The sequence below is a fragment of the Ailuropoda melanoleuca genome, chromosome 4, assembly GCF_002007445.2.
Source record: "Ailuropoda melanoleuca isolate Jingjing chromosome 4, ASM200744v2, whole genome shotgun sequence".
Taxonomy (NCBI): domain Eukaryota; kingdom Metazoa; phylum Chordata; class Mammalia; order Carnivora; family Ursidae; genus Ailuropoda; species Ailuropoda melanoleuca.
In genome coordinates, this window is record NC_048221.1 from 123,202,473 (window position 1) to 123,225,289 (window position 22,817).

The 22,817-nt window shown below is 42.5% G+C and overlaps 1 protein-coding gene across 1 annotated transcript; it reads left to right on the plus strand.

Moving 5' to 3' along the window:
* Nucleotides 1-3,244: 3,244 nt before the first annotated feature.
* PPM1G (protein phosphatase, Mg2+/Mn2+ dependent 1G) lies at nt 3,245-22,479 on the plus strand. The gene is made up of 10 exons (XM_002913764.3): nt 3,245-3,574; nt 16,818-16,887; nt 17,376-17,461; nt 17,786-17,918; nt 18,592-19,007; nt 19,929-20,063; nt 20,405-20,639; nt 21,026-21,155; nt 21,444-21,546; nt 21,870-22,479. Exons 1-10 carry the CDS (start codon nt 3,455-3,457, stop codon nt 22,074-22,076), a joined length of 1,635 nt encoding a protein of 544 aa, XP_002913810.1. The 5' UTR covers nt 3,245-3,454; the 3' UTR covers nt 22,077-22,479.
* The last annotated feature ends 338 nt before the right edge of the window (nt 22,480-22,817 follow it).

The window sequence follows — 22,817 nt, forward strand, 5'->3', positions numbered from 1 at the left end:
GATTGCCAAATGCTTAGAGTCATTTTCTATGTACAACAAACCAATTCCATGCCTTTATCTCTTGTTGTTGAATAAACTTGGTACATATTTTTAAGGTTTTATCTATCTATCTATCTATCTATCTATCTATCTATCTATCTATCATCTATCTATCTATCTAGAGAGTAGGGCAAGCGCATCTATGTGAGCAGGGGAGAGGGGCCAAGGGAGAGAGAGAATTTCAAGCAAGCTTCCCACTGAGTAAGGAGCCTTACTCAGGCTCTCACGACCCTGAAATAATGACCCTGAGATCATGACCTGAGCCAAAGTCAAGAGGCAGACGCTTAACCTACTGAGCCACCCAGGCACCCCAGCTTGCAATATATTTTAGAGACCTTTTTATCATTGGGCCAGCCCCTAAAGCACATCTTCAGGAGCTGCTTCTGTGACTGTTTGATTAGTCACATTTTTGAAGGTCATAGCTTAAAGACTCAGGAAAATCAGTCTACTAATATAATGTTTTGGGTTTTTTTTTTTTTTAGTTAAAAAAATTTTTTTTGCTTCCTATCAAAGCATGAAATCTTTGTGTCCTTGGAAGCATATTTTATTGGTTTGGGGGAAATGGGAATGGATAAGGAGAGGGTAATCTTAATATTCTTTGTCTCTTTTCCCATGTCTTTCCATGAGCCCCCTTACAATCTCCATCTCCCCTCTCTGAGACATCGCCACCTTCCCCGTACCTTGCTTTTTCTTTCTTTCTCTTTCTTTCTTTCTTTCTTTCTTTCTTTCTTTCTTTCTTTCTTTCTTTCTTTCTCTTTCTTTTATATTTTAAGTATTTATTTAACTGCGAGAGAGCACACACAGGGGAGCAGCAGAGGGAGAGGCAGAAGCAGCAGGCTCCTTGATCCCAGGACCTCATTATCTGAGCCGAAGGCAGATGCTTAACTGACTGAGCCACCCAGGTGCCTCAACCTTGTTTTCTCTTGAGTCATATTTTTTCCACTTTTTTCCTTGTCTATTATTCATTTTGTTTCAGATCATCTATTTTTTGTAAAAATAATTTCAAAGAATTTAATGTCATTTGCATCCCATATTTAGCATGTGTACATAGATAATAAATGGTAGTATATTGTTGAATAATACAGCATTCATGCAAACTCAGCATTTTGTATTGAGCTCCTTTTATCCTTAAAGCAATTGGAAAAAGTAGATATTGTATGTCTATTTTCCATGAAGAACTGAGCCTGAGAGAGAATAACAACTTGTGAAAGACCACATTGGTTAATATATGTCAAAACTCATGTTTTTTCCACAATGTCACATTCCATTGTTAGGGGGAAATAAAAGAGGCTGAGTTATTTCATGTTCCTGTTACACTGCCCTAGAGATCTCATCTAGATTCATTAAGACGTACATCTCCTACAGCCTAATATCTTCTACCATCATAGCCTAACTTCAATCCGATGTTTTCAATGTTTAGATATCTGTCACCTTAAACGGAACCCACCATTTTCTACCCAAACTAGCAAATACACACCCACCCAGGCCACACCATTTTCTGTTAATTGCTCCACTAATTTTTGTCATTCAGGGTCAAAACCTCGGTGTTATTTTATTCATTAAATGAAGATATATATATATATTTTTTAAAGATTTTATTTATTTATTTGACAGAGATAGAGACAGCCAGTGAGAGAGGGAACACAAGCAGGGGGAGTTGAGAGGAAGAAGCAGGCTCATAGCGGAGGAGCCTGATGTGGGGCTCGATCCCAGAATGCCGGGATCACGCCCTGAGCTGAAGGCAGATCACGCCCTGAGCTGAAGGCAGATGCTTAACCGCTGTGCCACCCAGGCGCCCCCCTCATTAAATGAAGATATTGAGCACATACAAAGATTGTGCTAAGGATGCTGGTGTATACAATAGTTACGTTTGATAGAGTTTTTGCTTTGTAAAGGCTTTGGGAAAGACAAACAAATAGGGAAACCAAACTAGTATATGGATATTAGAGACTTCTTGGAAGATGACGAAGGTGGGTGGGTGTGGAGGTGTGTTTCATAGTAAAAGGCATAGGAGGAGAAACCATGGCTTTGGAGGAAACAAAGATGTACTGTTGAAGCATTGAGTTGTAGTGGAAATGGATAAAAAGTGGGAAAGGTATGTTAGAATTAGTCAAGGATGAAGGGTCTGGTAAACTACATTAAGGAATTTGGATTATCTGAATAGCAGGAGGAAGCATAATTAGTTTTGACTTTTAAAAGAATCAATCTGCTCATAGTTTGATTTCTCTTTTCTCTTCCATTCCCTGAATCCAATCTGTCACTAAATCCTGTTGATTTCTTATTGTCTCATTTGTTCATCTCTATTCCCACTGCCAGCACCTTAGTTCCAGCTCTTCCCGTCTCATGCTTAGATTAAAAGCCCTTTAGCCAGTTAGTCTCCACTTTCTTCCTCCAATATAAAGTACACACAAAGACTAGACCAACAGTCCTAAAATGCTACGCGGGGATAACAGTGAAGTCCAAGTCACCCACCTAGGCGCTTATGACAGCTCAACCCTATCTAATATTACTACTTAAAATCACTTTCCAACGATTTTGAGGAAGCCAGCCAGCTTCCTCAAAAATCTTCCCAAATGCAGTTTACATTCTTTTCTCACCCCTGCAACCTCGTAACATTATTCTCCTCTCCCAGGCATAATGCACTTCTAGGGCATACTGAGGACGTCCAGCAACAGCTTGTCCTTCTCTCCTTTGATTTCTTCTCACCCAGCAGAGACTGTGCCAAACATATCTGCATTGTATTAACTCGAATGATGTTACAGATTGAGGTTTTCATTTTCTTTTGTCAGAAAAGACTCTCATAAGGCCAGGCCAGGGACTTCGAGCGCTCCGAACAAATACTTGTTAACTTTAAGCCGAATCGGGCGGGTTTGCGGAGCCTGAGCGCGCAGTGGGGAGAGGGGGCTGATACACTGGAGGATGGATCGGGAGCGCCGGGTCCCACACAAAAGAGCTTCGACAAACACACGAGAGGCCGGAGAGAAGACCGAAGGCAGGGAGGGGTAGCGAGGGACAGCCGGGAGACAGATACGGGAGGCGATCCTCTCGCGGAACCGCGGGAGGCCAGCTGCGGCGGTTGATAGGCGTGACCGCGCCATTCTCGCGGGAGCGGCGGTTGGGCGGGCCGTTGTCCCCGCGGGCGGGGCGAGTTGCTAAGGAAATGACTCCCCACAGCGCCGCGCCGTGCCGCGCCGCGCCGGCCGGGCGGGGTCTGGAGCGGCGCCGTTTCCGCTTCCGCTCCCTCTCTGCTCCCGTCCCGTTACCGCCTCCTGGCCGGCCTCGCGCCTTTCACCGGCACCTTGTGTCGGCAGTGCAGCCGGGCCCGCTCCTGCCACGCGCGCGCCCCCGGGGCTCCGGCTCCGGCACGGGTCGCGCCCCGCTCGCCTGCCCCTGAGGCCGCCGGCCAGCCGCCGCCATGGGTGCCTACCTCTCCCAGCCCAACACGGTGAAGTGCTCCGGGGACGGGGTCGGCGCCTCGCGCCTGACGCTGCCCTACGGCTTCTCCGCCATGCAGGGTTGGCGCGTCTCCATGGAGGTGAGGCGGGAGAGGCCCAGAGGCGGGCCGCTGCAGGGCGGGAACCTGACGGAGAAAGGGAGCGGGGGGATGGGGTCATCCCCGGGGAAGGGTCCGTATCGGGAGCCTGCAGCTGCAGCTGCGGCGGCAGTTTGACGGGCGGCAGCGAGAGTGGGCCGGGCCCGAGAGGGAACTGCTGGTGGTTGGGGACCGTGTGCCGGTGGCCAGTTTGGCGGCGAGAGCTCGGCCATGTGGGGAGAGGCACCTTCCGCCCACTGACCGCCCTCTCCCCGTGTCTTCGCGCCATCCTCTCCTGCCAGCCCAGCCCTCCAGGCTCATAAACGGTGTGAGGTGTAGTGTGGGAGTGAAGATGAAAAGAGAGACTATTTATTCATTTACTTTTGCGAGGACGAGGAGAATAGACGGGCATGACTACTTTTTTTTTTTTTTTTCTTAAATATGTGCTGTGAGAGGCCTCTTTGTGGACGAGGAGTTTGACAGTGATAGGAAGCCTGGGCAAGTAGTCTGTTCAAATTCATAAACACCTAGTTGCTTGGCTCTGGGCACCGAATGTGAATTTCAGAGGCTCGACCTGACCTCCAGGAATTGTCAGTCGTTTGTATTCTCTCCAGGGCCTTTTACGACCTTTGGAAAACTTCAATTGTGTCGATCGGTATCATTCCTTTTTTATTATGCTTGATATTTTTTCCTCGGGATTTTTCTAAAACTTAATCCCTAATTGTCATTTGCCTGTGCTTGTTGTGGTTTATAGTTTCATTGATTTGTAGTCTATTCCATCATAACCTATAAAGAACCGATGTTTCTAGAAAATTTCTTCTGGATAAAAGGGAAAGATGGAAATTTTCTGGATAAAAAGAAGTAGAATTGGCCAAAATGGATGTTAAACTACAAGGGAGAACGGGAAAAACCATGCAGGAAGGAAAGGGAGAAAGACGTTTGTAAGACATGTCTTTGTGAAGTGTGAGATCTAGGCAGAAGGGCCAAGGAAATGCTCTAATTATTTATGGGATTAAGGATTTATCTACTTACTAGGTGGGCTTCAGGTAACATTCTAATACTGTCTCCCTTGGGAATTTCTTCAAATCCCTCGCTCCTCCCTGTGGTTAGCTCTGGAATGACAGTAAAAACTTAAATGGTTTGTTCTCAGACCCAAATTTTATCCCCACAGCTGATTTTAAACAGTTCTGTCATTAGGTATAACATTTCAAGAATGAGGGGAATCCTATAGTTCATCTCATCTAGTTTGGTTCCTGCATTTTATAGCTGGAAAATTGAGGCCCAGAAAGGTTAGGACACTTGTGCCTGGGTGGAAAGAGTCTGTGAGATGAAGTTGTTCGAGACACTTACTGAACACTATTATCATAGTGCGTCAACCTGAAGTATAGCATTCATATTTCAGTGGGCTGCTCAGTACTGAGCTTACTGGGTGCTTGGTAAATGTAATTGTCTGAGTGTTAGAAATATCTGGATTTAGCTTCAAAAGAAAAACCTTAATGTAAGGCTGGGGTTTGGGTTAGTTGCTAGTTTGGAGAGTCCATTTCTGTGGCATTTTCCATTAATATTGTAAGATTTGAGGTGACTCTTTCATCTCACAGTAAGTCTTTTCCTTCAGGTTTCTCATTCCTTATTTTCTATTTTCTCCTCTGCTGTGGTTTTTCCTAGGGTGTTTTTTGTTTTTGTTTTCGGGGTTTTTTTTTTGTTTGTTTGGTGTTTTTTGTTTTTTTTTTTTTTTTTTTTTGTACTCTTCTTTCTAGTTTTCTTTACTGAGTTGCTTGGATATTTAGTTTTCCAAGTTGTTTGCCCAGTGATTCTGTTCTGTTTGTTTCTCTGCAGGGTATTTCCCTTTATTTTTGGTTTCTTCTTTGGTAATTAGAAAATGACTTTTTTTCATCAGCAGCTGTTTAGTTTGTAGAGATCTTGTTAGACTATTCCTTAGATCCTAATCTTCCTCCTGAGAGAGTTTGGGTTTTAATATCTTCCTGTTATGCTGTTTCTCAATTTATCTTTGTTTGAATGGTTATCTTTAATCCTCTTGAAATCCTTCTTGGATTTTCTGCTGCATCAGTACTTTTCCTTCTGGCTTTGTTTACTTTCTCTCCGAAGTATAACAGAGTTTCTTTGCTATGGCAAGAAAATAACTGTGACCTGTAGGCTCTTGAGTGAATCTTACCTTTTCAGAAAGTGTACTCATCTGTTCCTCTTAACCTTTAGGGCTCAATCCCATGTATTTATTAATTCTGTTGACCTTATTTGCTTGGTCCTAATGGTTCCTCTGAGGTAAGTTTATGCCAATACACATTACAGAGGTTGCTAAAATCCTAATTGATGCATTCATTGATTCAGCCTTAGAGAGTACTATTTTACCCCTTCTCATGAGGCAAGGATGGCAACTATCAATAGCTGGCATTTTATACTTTCTGCCTCTCTCCAGCCCCTCTTGCTGTGGAACCAGGGTGTTATGAGGAGGGGTAAACAAAATACCACAGTTGATGTTCCCTTCCCTTCTTCCTTCTCCATGGTTTGGAGGGACCCTCAAGCTGGTTGAGGTATGTATTTTGTGGGTTAACAGGTAGGTTGTGGAAGGGTGCCTGAGAAATATATATGGAAAGGCTCTGAGTTTTTGGTGGCTAATGAGAAGTCCAATCTGAAAGTGGTTTTAGTTGATGTAGTCTTAAAGGGACACGGGTACTTTTAGTTTTGGGTTATGAGGTTCTCTGGAAGTGACAAAACTGCTTTCTTTGGGGAGTTAGGTTTTTTTTTTAATTATATGAATTATATTTGCCGCCTTTAAAAGGCAATATCAATACCAAGAATATACTTTTGAGTAGGCTAGCTGTTTACTGCTGTATAGAAGCTGGCTTATTAGTGGTCACAGAGGGTCATCTAGAATTGAATGTAGATAATGTTAAGCACAAAATTCTTAAGCTACCTACATGACAATTTTAATCATTATATTAATGGAGCAAAATATAAAATGGGATACTACAAGCATTGTGTGGGGTTCCACTTAAGAGAGGGTATCTGAAGGCTGAAGAGCATTTATTGTCCAATCCTCAGATTAATGCCGCATCTCTACATCTTAAAGCACTTTTTACTTACTGAACCAGATCAGAATTCCTTTGTCTAGGATGCAGTTAAGCAACTTCTATAAAAGGTCATTTTTCTCATTTGATTAGCATGCAGTACCTATTCCCAATTCAGAGATAGTATGAAATGATATCAAATGTATATACATGAATATGGAGAAGTTGTTTTCTATTATACTGTTCCTTTATAAGTTCTTTTTTTTTTTTTAAAGATTTTATTTATTTATTCAACAGAGATAGAGACAGCCAGCGAGAGAGGGAACACAAGCAGGGGGAGTGGGAGAGGAAGAAGCAGGCTCATAGCGGAGGAGCCTGACGTGGGGCTCGATCCCATAACGCTGGGATCACGCCCTGAGCTGAAGGCAGACGCTTAACCGCTGTGCCACCCAGGCGCCCCCCTTTATAAGTTCTTAAGCAACTGGAAGTTAGAATCAAAATTTATTCCTTAAGATTTCAAGACTATTTTGCATAAATTATTTCTATTGCCCAATCCTATAGCAGATGTTACTACTACTTCTCCACCCCGACCCTCTATTGGGTTATCATCTTCGAATTGTACTTTGAGAGGTAAGGTAAGGAACTGTACTTTGAATTTGAGTATAGAAGTTCAACAGATCTTATTAGTAATTCTTGCCATTGTAAGCTGTTTTTTAAAATTATGCTGTCTGAAAGCATAAATCTTTAGAACTGATCTTAGAGAGTCACTGATAAGTAATGACATGCTTTAAACTGAGTACTGATTTCAGTGGAATTGTTTTCTGTTTCCCTTTAGATCCTGTTCAAAGATGGAGTCTATCAACTTTTAATCATATATAGTACCTAAAAATGTATATACAGATTTCTTATTAAACAATTTTCTTGAGATATAGTTCGTATACTGTATCCATTTAAATCATACATTTTAGTGGGTAGTATATTGACAGAATTGTACAACGATCACCACTATTAATTTTAGAACAGTTTTATCACTCAAGAAGAAAACTTGTAACCATTACTGGTCACTTCCTATCTCCCCTCCCTTAACCCCCTGCAACCACTAATTTATATTATATCTCTGTGGATTTACCTACTTTTAACATTTAGTAAAAATGGAATTATAAAAATGTCACCTTTTTTTTTTTTTAAGATTTTATTTATTTATTTGACAGAGATAGAGACAGCCAGCGAGAGAGGGAACACAAGCAGGGGGAGCAGGAGAGGAAGAAGCAGACTCATAGCAGAGGAGCCTGATGTGGGGCTCGATCCCAGAACACAGGGATCACGCCCTGAGCCGAAGGCAGACGCTTAACCGCTGTGCACCCAGGCGCCCCTAAAAATGTCACCTTTTATGTCTGCCTTCTTTTTTTTTTTTTTTTAAAGATTTTATTTATTTATTGATAGAGATAGAGACAGCCAGCGAGAGAGGGAACACAAGCAGGGGGAGTGGGAGAGGAAGAAGCAGGCTTACAGCGGAGGAGCCTGATGTGGGGCTCAATCCCACAACGCCGGGACCACGCCCTGAGCCAAAGGCAGACGCTTAACCGCTGTGCCACCCAGGCGCCCCTGCCTTCTTTTACTAAACAATATTTCTTTTTTTAAGATTTTATTTATTTATTTGCGAGAGAGAGAGCGAGAGAGAGCGCGCGCGCAAGCACGACAGAAGGGGAGGGTAGGAGGAGAAGCAGATTCCCTGCTGAGCAGGGAGCCCAACATGAGGTTCAGTCCCAGGACCCCAAGATCATGACCTGTGCCAAAGGCAGAGGCTTAACTGACTGAGCCACCCAGGTGCCCCTCTAAATAATATTTCTAAGAGTCATTCATGTTGTATCATGAATTCTTTTTTATGGCTGAATAATACTCCGTTTTATGGATGTTTTGTTTATCCAAATGGATATTTAGGTTTCCACATTTTGGCCATGATGAATAATGGTGTTAAACATAACATTTATAAATTTTTATGTGGAAATAAGTTTTTATTTCTCTTGACTATATCATGGGAGTGGAATTGCTGGGTCATATAGTAACTCCATGTTTAACATTTTGAGGAGCTGCCTGTTTTCCAAAGTGGTCACACCATTTTGCATTCTTACCAGAAGTATATGAGGGTGTCAGTTTCTCTACAGCCTCCCTACACTTGTTATCTTTTTATTATAGCCATTTTAGTGGGTATGAAATGGTATCTAATTGTGGTTTTGATTGTATTTCCCTGGTAGCTTACGATGTTTGAGCATCTTTTCTTGTGTTAGTTGCCTCTTACAGATCTTTGGGGAAATGTCTGTTTAGATCTTTTGTCTGTTCGTATTGGGTTGTCTTTTTTCTTGTCTTTTTATTGAGATGTAAGAGTTCTTTATATATTTTGGCTACAAGTCCTTTATTAGATATGATTTGCAAATATTCCCCTATTCTGTGGGGTGCCTTTTTGCTTTCTTGTTAGTGTCCTTTGAAGCACAAAAATTTTTAATTTTGATGAAGTCCAGTTTCTCTATTAAAGAGTTTTATAGTTTTAGCTCTTATATCCATTGTGGGTTAATTTTTGTGAATGGTGTAAGGAAGAGATCCAATTTCATACTTTTGCATGTGGATATCTACTAGTCCCAGCACCACTTGTTATATCTACTAGTCCCAGCACCACTGAATTATCTTGGCATCCTTGTTAAGATCATTTGACTATAAATAATGAGGGTTTATTTCTGGACTCATTCCATTCCATTGATCTGTATACTTACGGCTATGCCAGTACCGCAGTGTCTTGGTTACCATTAACTTTGTGGTAAGTTTTGAAGTTAGGAAGTGCGAGTTTTCCAACTTTGTTCTTTTTCTTATTTCTTCTTTTCTGGGTCCCTTGCATTTCCATATGAATTTAGGATCAGCTTCTCAATTTCTGTGCAAAAGGCACTTGGAATTTTGGTAGGGATTGTGCTGAATCTGTGGATCCAGTTGAGTGTTGTGTTGCTATCTTTAACAATATTGAGTCTGTAGTTTTCTTGTGATGTCTGTGGTTTTGGTATCAGGGTAATATTGTTCTCAGAATCAGTTGGGAAATGTTACTTCCTCTTCTATACATTGGAAGGGTTTGTGAAGAATTGGTATTATTCTTTTAAAAATATTTGATAAAATTTACTAGTGAAACCCATCTGAGACTAGGCTTTCTTTGTGGGAGGTTTTGTGTGTGTGTGTGTGTGTGTGTATGTTTTAATTATTTTATGTTATGGTAAAATATATGTAACAATGTACAGTTCAGTACTGTTAAGTACATTCACACTGTTGGGTGACCAATTGCCAGAACTATTTTCATCTTGCAAAACTGAAATTCTATACCAGTTAAACAGCTCCGCATTCCGCCTGCCCCCTGTCCCCTGCCCCCAGCCCCTGGTAACCATTCTACTTCCTGTTTCTATGAATTTGTTTACCCTAGGTACCTCATAGAAAGACACATTTGTCATTTTGTGACTGGCTTCTTTCACTTAGCATAATATCCTTAAGGTTCATCCGTGTTATAGCATGTGTCAGAATGTCCTTCCTTTTTAAGGCTGAATAGTATCCATTGTATGAATATACCACATTTTGTTTACCCATTCATCTGTTGATGGACACTTAGGTTGTTTCTTCTTGTTGTGTATTGTAGATAAAGTTGCTGTGAAACTTGCAACTATGCAACATATAAAAATATATCTTCAAGACTCTACTGCTAACTCCGAGACTAAGGTGTCTGCTGAGGTCCCACTTTCTGGTTCATACATGTCTGCCTTCTTGCTCTATCTTCAAGGCAAGGGAGCTCTTTGGGGTCTCTTTTATAAGGGCATGATCTCATTCACGAGGGCTCCTCCTTCATGACCTAATTGCCTCCCAAACACCCACCTCCAAATAATATCATGTTGGGGATTACATTTCAACATATGAATTTTGGGAGACACAAAATATTCTGTAGCATTGAAATAATATATGCATATAATTTTAAAAGTCAGATAGTAATACATGACTTTTTAAAACCAAAAATATAGTTCCTTTCCCAACCACCTTTGAACTTGTTGTCTTGGTTTGTAAAAATTTGGATAAATTTATTTATGTAAATGTAAATGGTTGATCATCCGGTAACACAGGAACATTTGTGGATGTATTTATAACCTTAGGAGATGGACATCAGGCAGGATAACCAGGATTTTGTTAATACAGATCTGCTGGTTGCCTAGAAGATCAGAAGGTTCTGTATGATACGTGATTTTATGATACATAAGGCAAGGCCTTAGGGAGGGCCCTGACTCAGGTGACTTGTGTATTCTGAGTCATCTTCTTCAGACTATCAGCTGTTAGTGTGTTATGATACATCTCTAGGTTTAGGGTAGGAAATGACGGAGGAGGCATCCATAAGGTATTTGTCCTGAGGCAGCTGGGAACTCACCATCTTGAACAAACATGGAAGTCCTACTATGTTGCAGAACATAGTTTTAGGCCCCAAAGCTGTAAAGAAATTTAAGACAGTCTTGGCTTTTGAGCTGGTTTACAATGTAGTTTTGGACCTAAGACTCTCTCTTCCCCCATGGAATGCTGTATAGCAATACAAAATAGTATATGCTGAGTAAAGTATATGCTGAGTAACCATATTATTGAGAGACAGTAAATGTTAAAAGAGTTTAGAGAGAGGAATGATCATAGAGTATTGGTGTGATTGAGAAAGATCTCTTGGAGGTGGACCTTAAGGAGAGAGTATAAATGGGGACAAAAGGAGAGGAGGAAAGTGGAAGGAGAAGAACGAGAAGGAAAAGAAGAAGAATATTGGAGGGAGGGATAGGAGGAAAGACTCTGAGGCATGCTTACTACTTTGGGGTGGTCACTGTCAAGAGTGGAGTCGTTTCTTTTGGGGAATGATATGAAAATTAAGAGATTAGGTTATAGAGATGGGTAGGAATGACGATTGAGTGCCTATAAGTTGTACGGAATTAATCTTATAACCAGTAGAATCCATTGAAGCTTTTAGCAATAAAGTGTTATATTGGGAAGGATGATCTGGCATCTGAATGTATGTAGACTGGATTACAGGGGCACAGAGTAGAAGCAGGAAGGAGATAAAATGCTGTTAAGAGTAAAGTAATCCAGGAACAAAGTAATCAAGGAAAATTTAGTAGGACTTGGTGATTGGATGGTGGAAGAGAGCCAGGAAGTCAAGGTGGAGTGGTATTAAGTGTTGCCTGGGAAAGTTAAGATTCCATGAACAGAAATAAGACCTACAGGGGAAGTTCTGATTTTTTGAAGACTGCTGAGTTTCTATTTACATATTTTAAGTTTGAAGTGAAGGGACATCCTATAGAAACAGGCAATTGGAACTTCACAGAACCCAAGAGAACTTTCAAGAAAGCTGACATGGTTTTCACTATTTAATTATGTGTAGTATTTGGGAAAAAACGAAGCCTGCAAAAATGGCTATTTGGGTTGCCATTTGCTTATTGCCTACTCTGTGAAGTAAGATCTTGAAGGAAAAGGTTTTGAGATTAAAAGTTTAAGAGGAAATATAAATCTAAAAAGAGAGGAGATAATTTTAACCAGTTTCCAATAAATGGTTTAATACAGGCTTTGTTGAATGAAAAGAAGAAAAGAGGCGAAACAGTGCTTTGGAAGCAGAAGTGAAGGAGAGGTTAGGTAAAGCTGTAGAGAAATTTTGAGGTAGAATAGAGATGATGAGGTAGTTCTTGAAATCTGACCTTGATGTAAGTAAAGCAAGAGGTTAGCTCATCTGCTAAGAGTGAAAGAAGAGCATTGAGAACTTGAACAGTATGGGAAAGGTTTGTGACTGACTGTGGTTAATATATTTAAGCATCAATGCAGAACACGTGAAAAAAATGCTGAATGGAATTAGGGTGTACAATCAACACGATTTCATGACATTTTATGACTAGCAGTGCTTATTGGCTCTGATTCAGGGGTAAAGAAAGCAGTTGGTCGGGTTATACAAGGTTGGATGAGTTTTTCTAGATTGCTAAGAGACAGTGTTGAAATACTTGGCTCTGGCTCAGAAAGGTCAGAGAGAAAGAAAAGCAAGGGTAAAGGTAGGGAGGCTCTGAACAAAGATGCAAAGGGGGAAACTAAAGTGCTTAGAGAAGGTAGAACAGTTCCAAGTGATAAAATAGATCCAGAGCCTTACCAGGAAGTGGAAGAGAAGGTATGTGGAGTAGTTCTAGGAACTGAGGCCTCGAGATGTAAGGTGAATCTTTATGTTAGGCCTTCCTCTTTGAGAATAAGAATAGAGAAGAAAAGTGTGAGGTAGGTGCTGAATTTCAGAACAGAATATATATTTATTTGTTAAATTCCAGCTTAAAAGGAATTTTACAGTTTTTGCAGTTTGTTTAGTTCTGTAATGATAAGGTAAGTAAGGTAGCTATTCTTATTCCATATTATAGGAGAGAAAATGGAGGCACACCAAGAGATAGGTGGCCAGAAATCCTGCAGGATATCATAGCATGGCCACTTGAGGACAGTTCATAGATTTGTTTTGTCATCATTATCGTTCAAACTGGAACAGTATGGCATATTGTACAAAAATTTTTAAAGTAATAAAATAGAAAATAATTCTTACCCAAGTCTTAACTCTCCAGCCAGTTTGATATGTGTTGTGGTCTTCCAGACTTCTAGCATATACATATAGGTGCTTTTATTTTTTTCTTCTTTTATCACTTAATATATTATGAACCCATTTCCAAACGAACACATTCATTTAAAAAAATTTTTTTTTTTTAAAGATTTTGTTTTATTTATTTGACAGAGACAGCGAGAGAGGGAACACAAGCAGGGGGAGTGGGAGAGGAAGAAGCAGGTTCCTAGCACAGGAGCCTGATGTGGGGCTTGATCCCAGAACGCTGGGATCATGCCCTGAGCCAAAGGCAGACACTTAACGACTGTGCCACCCAGGCGCCCCTAAAAATATTTTTTTAAAGATTTTATTTATTTATTTGAGGGGGTGGAGCATGAACAGGGGGAGAGGGAGAAACAAATTCCCCACTGAGCAGGGAGCCTCGATCCCAGGACCCTGAGATCATGACCTGAGCTGAAGGCAGATGCTTAACTGACTGAGCCATCCAGGCACCCCCCACGTATTCATTTCTGATAGCTACATGCTATTGGAGGGACGTACCACTTGTAATCTAATTTCTTCATGGAAATGTGGATGTTCATAATTGTTTTTTATTATAAATAATGGTATAGTGAACATTCTTATACGTATCCTTGTACCCTTGTCTTAACTACTTCCATAAAATAAACTTTTGAAAGTCTAATACTAGATCAGAGGGCATGCACATTTGAAATTTTGATACATATTATCAAATTGTGCTCCAGGAAGGCTATACTAATTTATATTCTTGTTGGTCAGGATATGAGAATGTGTTTTTACTTCACTCTTACTACCATTGGTTACTGTTCATCTTTTTCATTATTCCACAAAAGCATATTTCCTTGTTTTTAATGTTCGTTCCTTTGCTATTTTTTCATATGTTCGTATGAAGCTAGATCTGCTTCAGCTTCACATGCTTTTGTGAGGACAGATGAGGAAGTCAAAAAAGATGATTTGAATAGAGGTGTGGGTTCAAAAGAGCTGGTACAGCTGTGATTTAGAGTGGCATTGCAGGACAGAGAATGATGGTCTTGTTCCACTGGGAAGGAGCGAACAAGAAGACTGCTCTTCCCTCCCCTATCAAGAAGTGGAATTAGTTGGACCGATTTCTCAAATTTTAGTGATACATTGAGTCTTTTAAAAATATTTAATTTACTTTTGAAATAACTAAACATTCCCATGGCTCATCTCTCTCCCATCCATCTGTACCCTCCTGCTCTCCACACAGTTAACTGCTTTTCTTTAGTTTTCTGTGTATCCATGTAGTATTTCAGTATGAAAAGACAAATATCTATTCCTATGCTCCCTCTTCTTACACAAAAGCAGCTTACTAAATATATCATTCTGTACTTTGCTTTCCTTCTGCACTTTGCTTTCCTTATTTAACAGAATATCTTGGAGCTCTTCCACGGATTTTCTTTTTTTTTTCAAGGAAAACAATACTTGTGGAACTCCAGAATTCACTAAAACAATTTTAATTTAATGTTACTTAAATGAGTACAAACATAGAATTGGGCATAAATTCCATGCCAACAAACCACGCTACAAAATCAACAGAATTAAAGTCAACATTAATATGACACAACTGTTTTGCTGATACTAATTAGATACAGCAAGACTTAGGTAGTGACTGCTGAGGTATAGTTTCTTAATGGCTTTAGCAAGCTTGTACCACACTGTATCCCAAGCCGATTCAGTTCTCCCACCACTTTTCTGTAATCCAGTTCAGTCCTCTGTTCTACCTTTCCTTTATTCCATAGCACTGTCATTTTTCTATAGGAGTTACATCATCATGCTATATGATTTAACTATTTACTGTGTTTATTGTGTATATCCCTCATGAGGATGTAAGTTTTTTATGAAGTGCAGGTCTTCATTTTATTCACTGATACATCCCAAACACCCAGAACTGATCCTGGAACATAATGGATACTCAGATATTTGGTGAAGGAATAACAAATGAATTCTTAGGCACATTAGAGTCTGAGAACCACTGGTGGAGGATGCTGAGGCAATAGATAGTCATAAAAGCAGGCATTTTGGTGCAGAGAGAGGAGAGGTAGGTCCGGTAGGGTCTAACTGACCCTGGCTTAGAGGGAAGGGAAGCCAGTGTGGCTGGTCGTGGAGTGATTGGAAGAGGAAGAAGATGACTTTTGGTCTGTGGTGGTGCTCTCCAGGTCCTGGGGATGAGGCTCAGAGGCGATTGTTGACAACTTTATTACATAGGCCATTGAGGGCCCTCCATAACAGCCCATTAGATTCTGGGACACTTTCTCCTGGAATCAACCAGAGGGAAATACAAAATAGTTATTTTTCCATTCTCTCATTCACTACCTTAAAATAGCTTTTATTTTCTAGATTGTATAATGAAGGCATAGTCTTACTACAGGGACAACAGAAGGACCACTGCACTGATTTCCTAAGTATTGATACAGCTAGACAAGTTTAAATGCCTGAAAGAGGAAGGAGAACCATTAACTTACACAAGGATAATCTATCAAAGTAAATAGCTGATCATATTCTTTTTGTTTGTAGAAAGTATCTGAAAGGGAGGTGGGGTTGTGTTCCAAGATGGGGCAGAGTAAGCTGCAGCACACTGTCACCTAGGTTCAGCACCGGAATAATGGCATAGCCTGGAATATTTGTTTGGGGTGGAAAAGTTTTATTATTAGAAGAATTGGATCAAGCCCAGCCTTCCAACCACAATGTTGCTGCAGCAGGACCATTGCAGACTTCTCTTCAGGTGTGCTAATGCCATGATCGGTGAATGATATCTTATTTCCAGCTGGGAGTAGGAGGTGGGAAGGCTGATTACATGGGGCATTGTAAATTCCAGTTAACAAATACTAAACACAGTGTAGCTTAATAACATTATTTGTTGGGAAGATTCTTTTGTAAATATATCCTCTCCCTACCTGAGGGTAACTTATTGAGTGAGTTAAACTTTGAGAGAAGAGGGGAATAATTTGTTTAGATGGTGCTTTGGGGAAGTGGCGGTATAAGGGTATATAGTTCTGCAAATTTTAGTGCTTTCACTTAGGCTGTTTTAGGACAGCCTAGTTTAGTTTCTCCTAGAAACTTGTCAGGTTGATAATGCCCTCAGGTCTCTTTTTGCTATCTTCCCTAACATTTTCTTCCTTGAAGTTCACTGATTTATAGAATGGGTCTGGAAGTGACTTTAAAGATCCTTTATTCTGGTTCTTCCCATAGTTGCCACAAATCCAAAAGGTCAGGTCTAGAGTTCCAACAGCTAAACATTCTGCCATCTGGACTGAGATCTCCTAGGCTGAGGCTGCTAGACTGCAGAGGTAGTGACCTGATTCATCTCTCTCCCTTCCACCCTCCCCCCTTCCTTTCCTCCCCTACTTCCCTCCCTTGGCCCCTTTCCTTTCTCCCTCCCCTGTACTTCTTTTCTTATTTTATCATCCCATTTTCCTTTCTTATTTCTAGGCCATATAGGTCAGCCAGGGAAGGGTTAGTGAGTTTAAGGCGTGAAGGCGGTCCTCACGACCTGAAGTGCACAAGGAGGAACATCCTTTGACATTGAGAAATGCTAATTATGCTTTCTTTTTCCTAGGATGCTCACAACTGTATTCCTGAGTTGGACAGTGAGACAGCCATGTTTTCTGTCTATGATGGACATGGAGGTAACTTTAGCAGATCATATTGGTGACATTCTTGAACTCCAGTTCCAGACTTTAGGGGGCAAGAACAGGTCCTTTGTACTTTTCCTTTCCAAGGTTCTGGTCCTAAGATATCATTTCCTTCCCAGTGCTGTTTTTCTCTATTTTGCCATTCTACCTTCCTAACAGGATATTGTATTGGTTTATAATCTCACCAGGCCTTGTTTTAATCCAAAAAGCCTCTTCCTATATTAGAATTTATTTTTTTTCCATTGAGAACTATGTATAAGGTGAGAAAAGACAAAAGGTATATTAATATAGCCCTGAGAGAGTTGATGGTGAAATCCATTTTCTGGATCAGAACTTCCTAAACAATTATCTTTCAGATAGGTTTTGGTTGTATAAGATAGTCATTTCCTCGACCCTTGGGGTTCACTCCAGTATGGCATGTAAATGTTATATCGCTTTATATGTGGGAAGCAGTGCTCTGGATGACCTTACCTTTCTTCTAGGGGAGGAAGTTGCCTTGTACTGTGCCAAATATCTTCCTGATATCATCAAAGATCAGAAGGCCTACAAAGAAGGCAAGCTACAAAAGGTCTGTCTTTTCGTAGTGCTCCTTCTCTACTTCTGTAGGCTTTCCCTTGTTTTCCAGTCCTTGGCTTTTCCTTTCTTGTTGCCAGTAAGCTGCAGCATATTGTATTTCTTCGAGAATTCTATTCCCACTTGGACCTTTTTAGAGCTGCTTCATTGTTCTCAGGTCTCTGAACTGTTTTTTATTTATATGTGAGCGTCTCCTTGTATGGTGGGTCACACTGTAATTTGCATGCCATCTTTGTACCCAGGTTGCATATAGGCAATTCACTTTGTACCCACTGTACTTTTTCCTACACTTGCCTCATACTACTTGGCTTATATACAGGCATTAGAAGATGCCTTCTTGGCTATCGATGCCAAACTGACCACTGAGGAAGTCATCAAGGAGCTGGCACAGATTGCAGGGCGACCCACTGAGGATGAGGATGAAAAAGAAAAAGTAGCTGATGAAGATGATGGTGAGTGTGGCATCCCTTGTTTGAGAGGAAATCAGCATTTTAAAGAATTCTTCTTTAATATTGTGTCAATTCTTAGGATGACTTTTTAGGGACTTGGGGAGTCCTCACATTAAAGAACCCTATGTCCTCCTATACTACATTTTGAGGTTATGAAAGGAGAAAGCATTAACCTTTGTACCTAATGTCCATAGTTGTAAGCATTTTTATATACCTTATCTTTTGTCATTGTGATGGGGTCTCTCTGGTTCCTGTTAATGTTTATGTGACCTTTTTTTAAAGACTTGGAACTGTCATTAGTGTCAGCAGCCAGACATTAAGCCTGGGCTATAGGCCTAAAACTAGCACTGTGGGCTTCCGTGGTCCTCAGCCATAATGAGGTTTCCAACTTATCAATCAAAAATGAGAGGTGATAAAAGAACTACAGTAACTAGTGTTCCTTTGACTAAGAATAGGGTGAAAGACAAAGACCAAAGGAAGTCTATGCAGGCAGATATTTCTTGAGAAGGAAGCAAAGGGGTGTTCTGAGACTTGATAGGAAACTTGATAGGAGCCTTCGGAGTGGGCGGTGGTGGGGAAGTTGAAACTCAGCCTGCAAGCATTGTGGAAGTGGGAATGGGGGCTGATCCCATGAAGAGTCTGGGGTGGGGGTGCTGATTCAGCCTCTTCCCTGCAGTGGACAATGAGGAGGCTGCACTGCTGCATGAAGAGGCCACCATGACTATTGAAGAGCTGCTGACACGCTACGGGCAGAACTGTCACAAGGGTGCTCCCCACAGCAAATCTGGAGCTGGGACAGGCGAGGAACCAGGGTCCCAGGGCCTCAACGGGGAGGCAGGACCTGAGGACCCATCTCGGGAAACTTCTTCAGAGGAAAATGGCCCCACAGCCAAGGCCCACACAGGCCTTTCCTCCAACTCAGAACGTGGGACTGAGGCAGGCCAAGGTGGTGAGCCTGGCACTCCCACTGGTGAGGCTGGGCCTTCCTGCTCTTCAGCCTCTGACAAGCTGCCTCGAGTTGCTAAGTCGAAGTTCTTTGAGGACAGTGAGGATGAGTCAGATGAGGCAGAGGAGGAAGAGGAAGACAGTGAGGTAAGGGCCTGTGGGAGCAGACAGCTGCTGAATCTACAGAGGGCTTGTTTGGTCATCACGCATAGCTGTTGGCTCTTTTCCTTCTATTTTTTTATTTTGAATTTTAAGTAATTTCTACACCCAACGTGGGGCTTAAACTCATGACTCTGAGATCAAGAGTCGCATGCTGAGGTGCCTGGGTGGCACAGCGGTTAAGCGTCTACCTTCGGCTCAGGGCGTGATCCCGGCATTATGGGATCGAGCCCCACATCAGGCTCTTCCGCTAGGAGCCTGCTTCTTCCTCTCCCACTCCCTCTGCTTGTGTTCCCTCTCTCGCTGGCTGTCTCTATTTCTGTCGAATAAATAAATAAATAAAATCTCAAAAAAAGAAAAAAAAAGAGTCGCATGCTGTCCCGACTGAGCCGGCCAGCTACCCCACCTTCTCCTATTCTTAGATCAGCCCCCAAGACTACTACATTCCAAGATTTTCTTGAATTCATTGTTTCCATCAACATAGGAACCATTACCTTTGAACCTCTTCCTTTGTTGGTATGAAAACAAATAGATCTAGTTCTGGCCTTTCAGAGTTTGTCTCCCAGAGAGAGAACAAGAAGGTGGTGGTTATTATTTTGGATATTTGGGTATTTCCTTCCCTGGCCCACTTATTTTCTGGCTGTGTTACCTGGAAGGTGCTTTTGGCTGAGAGCCCTGGCCTTTTGTAGGACTTCCTACTCATGTCTGTTGACCCCAACTCAGGATATTAGTTACACCCATCTAACCCTCTTCCCTCCCTAGATTTTTCTATCATGATCATATAGTTGTATCTTTCATTGCTCTCAGAATCTGTGTTCAGTCAGGACCTCTTGGTTCTGAGTATGAGTTGGGGGGAGGGGGGCAGGGGGTCATCCCAGTCTCAGCAGCCTGGGATCATCCCTCTGGCAGGAATGCAGTGAGGAAGAGGATGGCTACAGCAGCGAAGAGGCAGAGAATGAGGAAGACGAGGATGACACTGAGGAGGCTGAAGAGGATGAGGAAGAAGAAGAGATGATGGTGCCAGGCATGGAAGGCAAGGAGGAGGTATGTAGGGAAGGGGAGCAGCGAGTCTGGAAAAGCCAAGAGGCAGATGGGATTCCCTGACTGTGATTTGGGGATGGGGAATCTCCTTACTGCCTTAGTACTAAAGTCCTGGTTATGGGGGCATTTATGCTACAAGGGGAACTGGGTCTTTAGGGTACAGTTAGCTCAGAATAGAGAGCATGCTCTAGTCTTTGGAAAGATTAAATCCATGCCCCTCCTGTTTGTTAAAGCTCTCTTGGTGGTCCCAGCGAGAGGAGAAAACATAAGCAAATGGTCAGGGGAGCACCAGTGAGGAGCTTGTGTCCAGAAGCTCCCATGATGCTCCCTTTCTTCCTCTTAAGCCTGGCTCTGACAGCGGTACAACTGCGGTGGTGGCTCTGATACGAGGGAAGCAGTTGATTGTAGCCAATGCAGGAGACTCTCGTTGTGTGGTGTCCGAGGCTGGCAAAGCTTTGGACATGTCCTATGACCACAAACCGGAGGATGAAGTGGAGCTAGCACGCATCAAGAATGCTGGTGGCAAGGTCACCATGGATGGGCGAGTCAACGGGGGCCTCAACCTCTCCAGAGCCATTGGTAAGAGCCAGGAAAATGTGGGAAGACTTCTGGGGTCTTATCTTCTCTTCCAGACTACCTGGTAGCAGACTTTAATCTTAGTAGGGCCTCGTACCTTTTTCCAAGTCCTTTGGTATCTATGACCTTTGTTTGTAAAATGTCTCCATGAGATAGGTAAGATAGCTTTCATTTTTGGGTGATTAAAAAAGACAGGTTAGTGACCTACCTAAGGTTTAGCAACCTGAAAATAGGGCTGAAACAAGAAAAACTAGAACTCAGTTTTCCATTCACTTAGACTATGGAACTTTGTAAGGAAGCGAAATGAATGGCAAGGCTTGACCAGCCTCGAGCACAAGTCTTCGGGGAGTGCTTAAACTACTCATCAACGAACCATTCCTTTACTTCAGGAGACCACTTCTACAAGAGAAATAAGAACTTGCCACCTGAGGAACAGATGATTTCAGCCCTTCCTGACATCAAGGTGCTGACTCTCACTGACGACCACGAATTCATGGTTATTGCCTGTGATGGCATATGGTGAGCACCAGCAGAATTCCCTCTTTTATGCAGCATTACTTTTCTTGTAGGGCTTTGAGCTGGTTTGACTGTTGCGTCCCTCTAATGGCTGCATTTAGCACTTTCCTCAAACTGCTGTAGGATTAGAGCCTAGGCAGACATCTTGGAGTCAAAACCCCCAAGTCTAAGGCAGAGTGAAGGACAATCTCTGTAGGTGTTTACGTTGGCCCTGGGGGCTATCACCTCTCTCTACACTCCTCTGTTCTGCCTTGGTGGGACTAAAGAAGAGTGTATTGTTTTTGATCCCAGGAATGTGATGAGCAGCCAGGAAGTTATAGACTTTATTCAATCAAAAATCAGCCAGCGTGATGAAAATGGGGAGCTTCGGTTATTGTCATCCATTGTGGAAGAGGTGAGTGCCTGGGTAGAGGAGAGAGGGAGTCTGGTTTGCATAGCCAAGGTTTTGTCTTTTGACCTGAGCTAAGACCAGAGCTGGGAAGTATCATTAATTACTGACAGATGCCAAACCTGACTAGAAAGTTCCATCTTCCTTCATTTCCCTGACTTATTCTCATGCCTTATGCATTAGCAAGTGGCCTGTTCTGTGACGTCTGTTGCCTGTTCCCCTTCTTCTACCACCCTGGCTCAGCAGGGTCAGCCCTCTACCGGGAGTTTAGGTTCCTAAGGAGGTGTTCAAACCCTGAAGCTGAGCTACCTGCCTTGTCCCTTTTGTAGCTGCTGGATCAGTGCCTGGCACCAGACACTTCTGGGGACGGTACAGGGTGTGACAACATGACCTGCATCATCATTTGCTTCAAGCCCCGAAACACAGCAGAGCTTCAGCCAGAGAGTGGCAAGCGGAAACTGGAGGAGGTGCTCTCTTCTGAAGGGGCTGAAGAAAATGGCAACAGTGACAATAAGAAGAAGGCCAAGCGGGACTAATGGTTGTCCAGACCCCTGCTCACCTAGACTGTTTTCTGAGCCCTCTGGACCTGAGACTGAGTTTTGTCTTTTTCCTTTAGCCTTAGCAGTGGTTATGAGGTGTGCGGGGGGAGCTGGGTGGCTTTACTCAGCTCATTCCAAAGAGGGCTCTCCCTCCACACAGCAGCCTGGGAGCCTCTGCTGTCTTCCCCAGCCTCCTCCTTGCTCCTTGGGGCTCATCACCGGTTCTGTGCCTGTGCTCTGTTGTGTTGGAGGGAAGACTGGTGGTTCTGGTTTTTACTCTGTGAACTTTATTTAAGGACATTCTTTTTTATTGGCGGCTCCATGGCCCCCGGCCGCTTGCACCCGCTCTCTGTTGTACACTTTCAATCAACACTTTTTCAGACTAAAGGCCAAAACCTAATTGTGCCAATGGTGTCCTTTTTTCAATAATGCTATCCTGTCCGGCCCACCCAGAATTCCCCGGCCCCAGACTCGACCTCCTTGGTGGCGTCCGCCAAGCCCCTCAGCGCGCTTGAGTGCCTGTGGGGGGGGTCAGAGGGGGCAGAGGTATTGCAGTTCTCTGAGCTGCTGGGCAGGCTGGCCTAGCGTCGTGGCTCATCCTCACCCCCTTCTGGAATCAGGAATAGTTTCCTAGTTCTCCAGGTAGGGTAAGGACCAGCTGGGCGGCTCCTAAGACTGAAAGTGGGGCCACGGCTTCTCTGCCCTCCTTACCCACCTGGTTTTTACCTGATCTGTGAT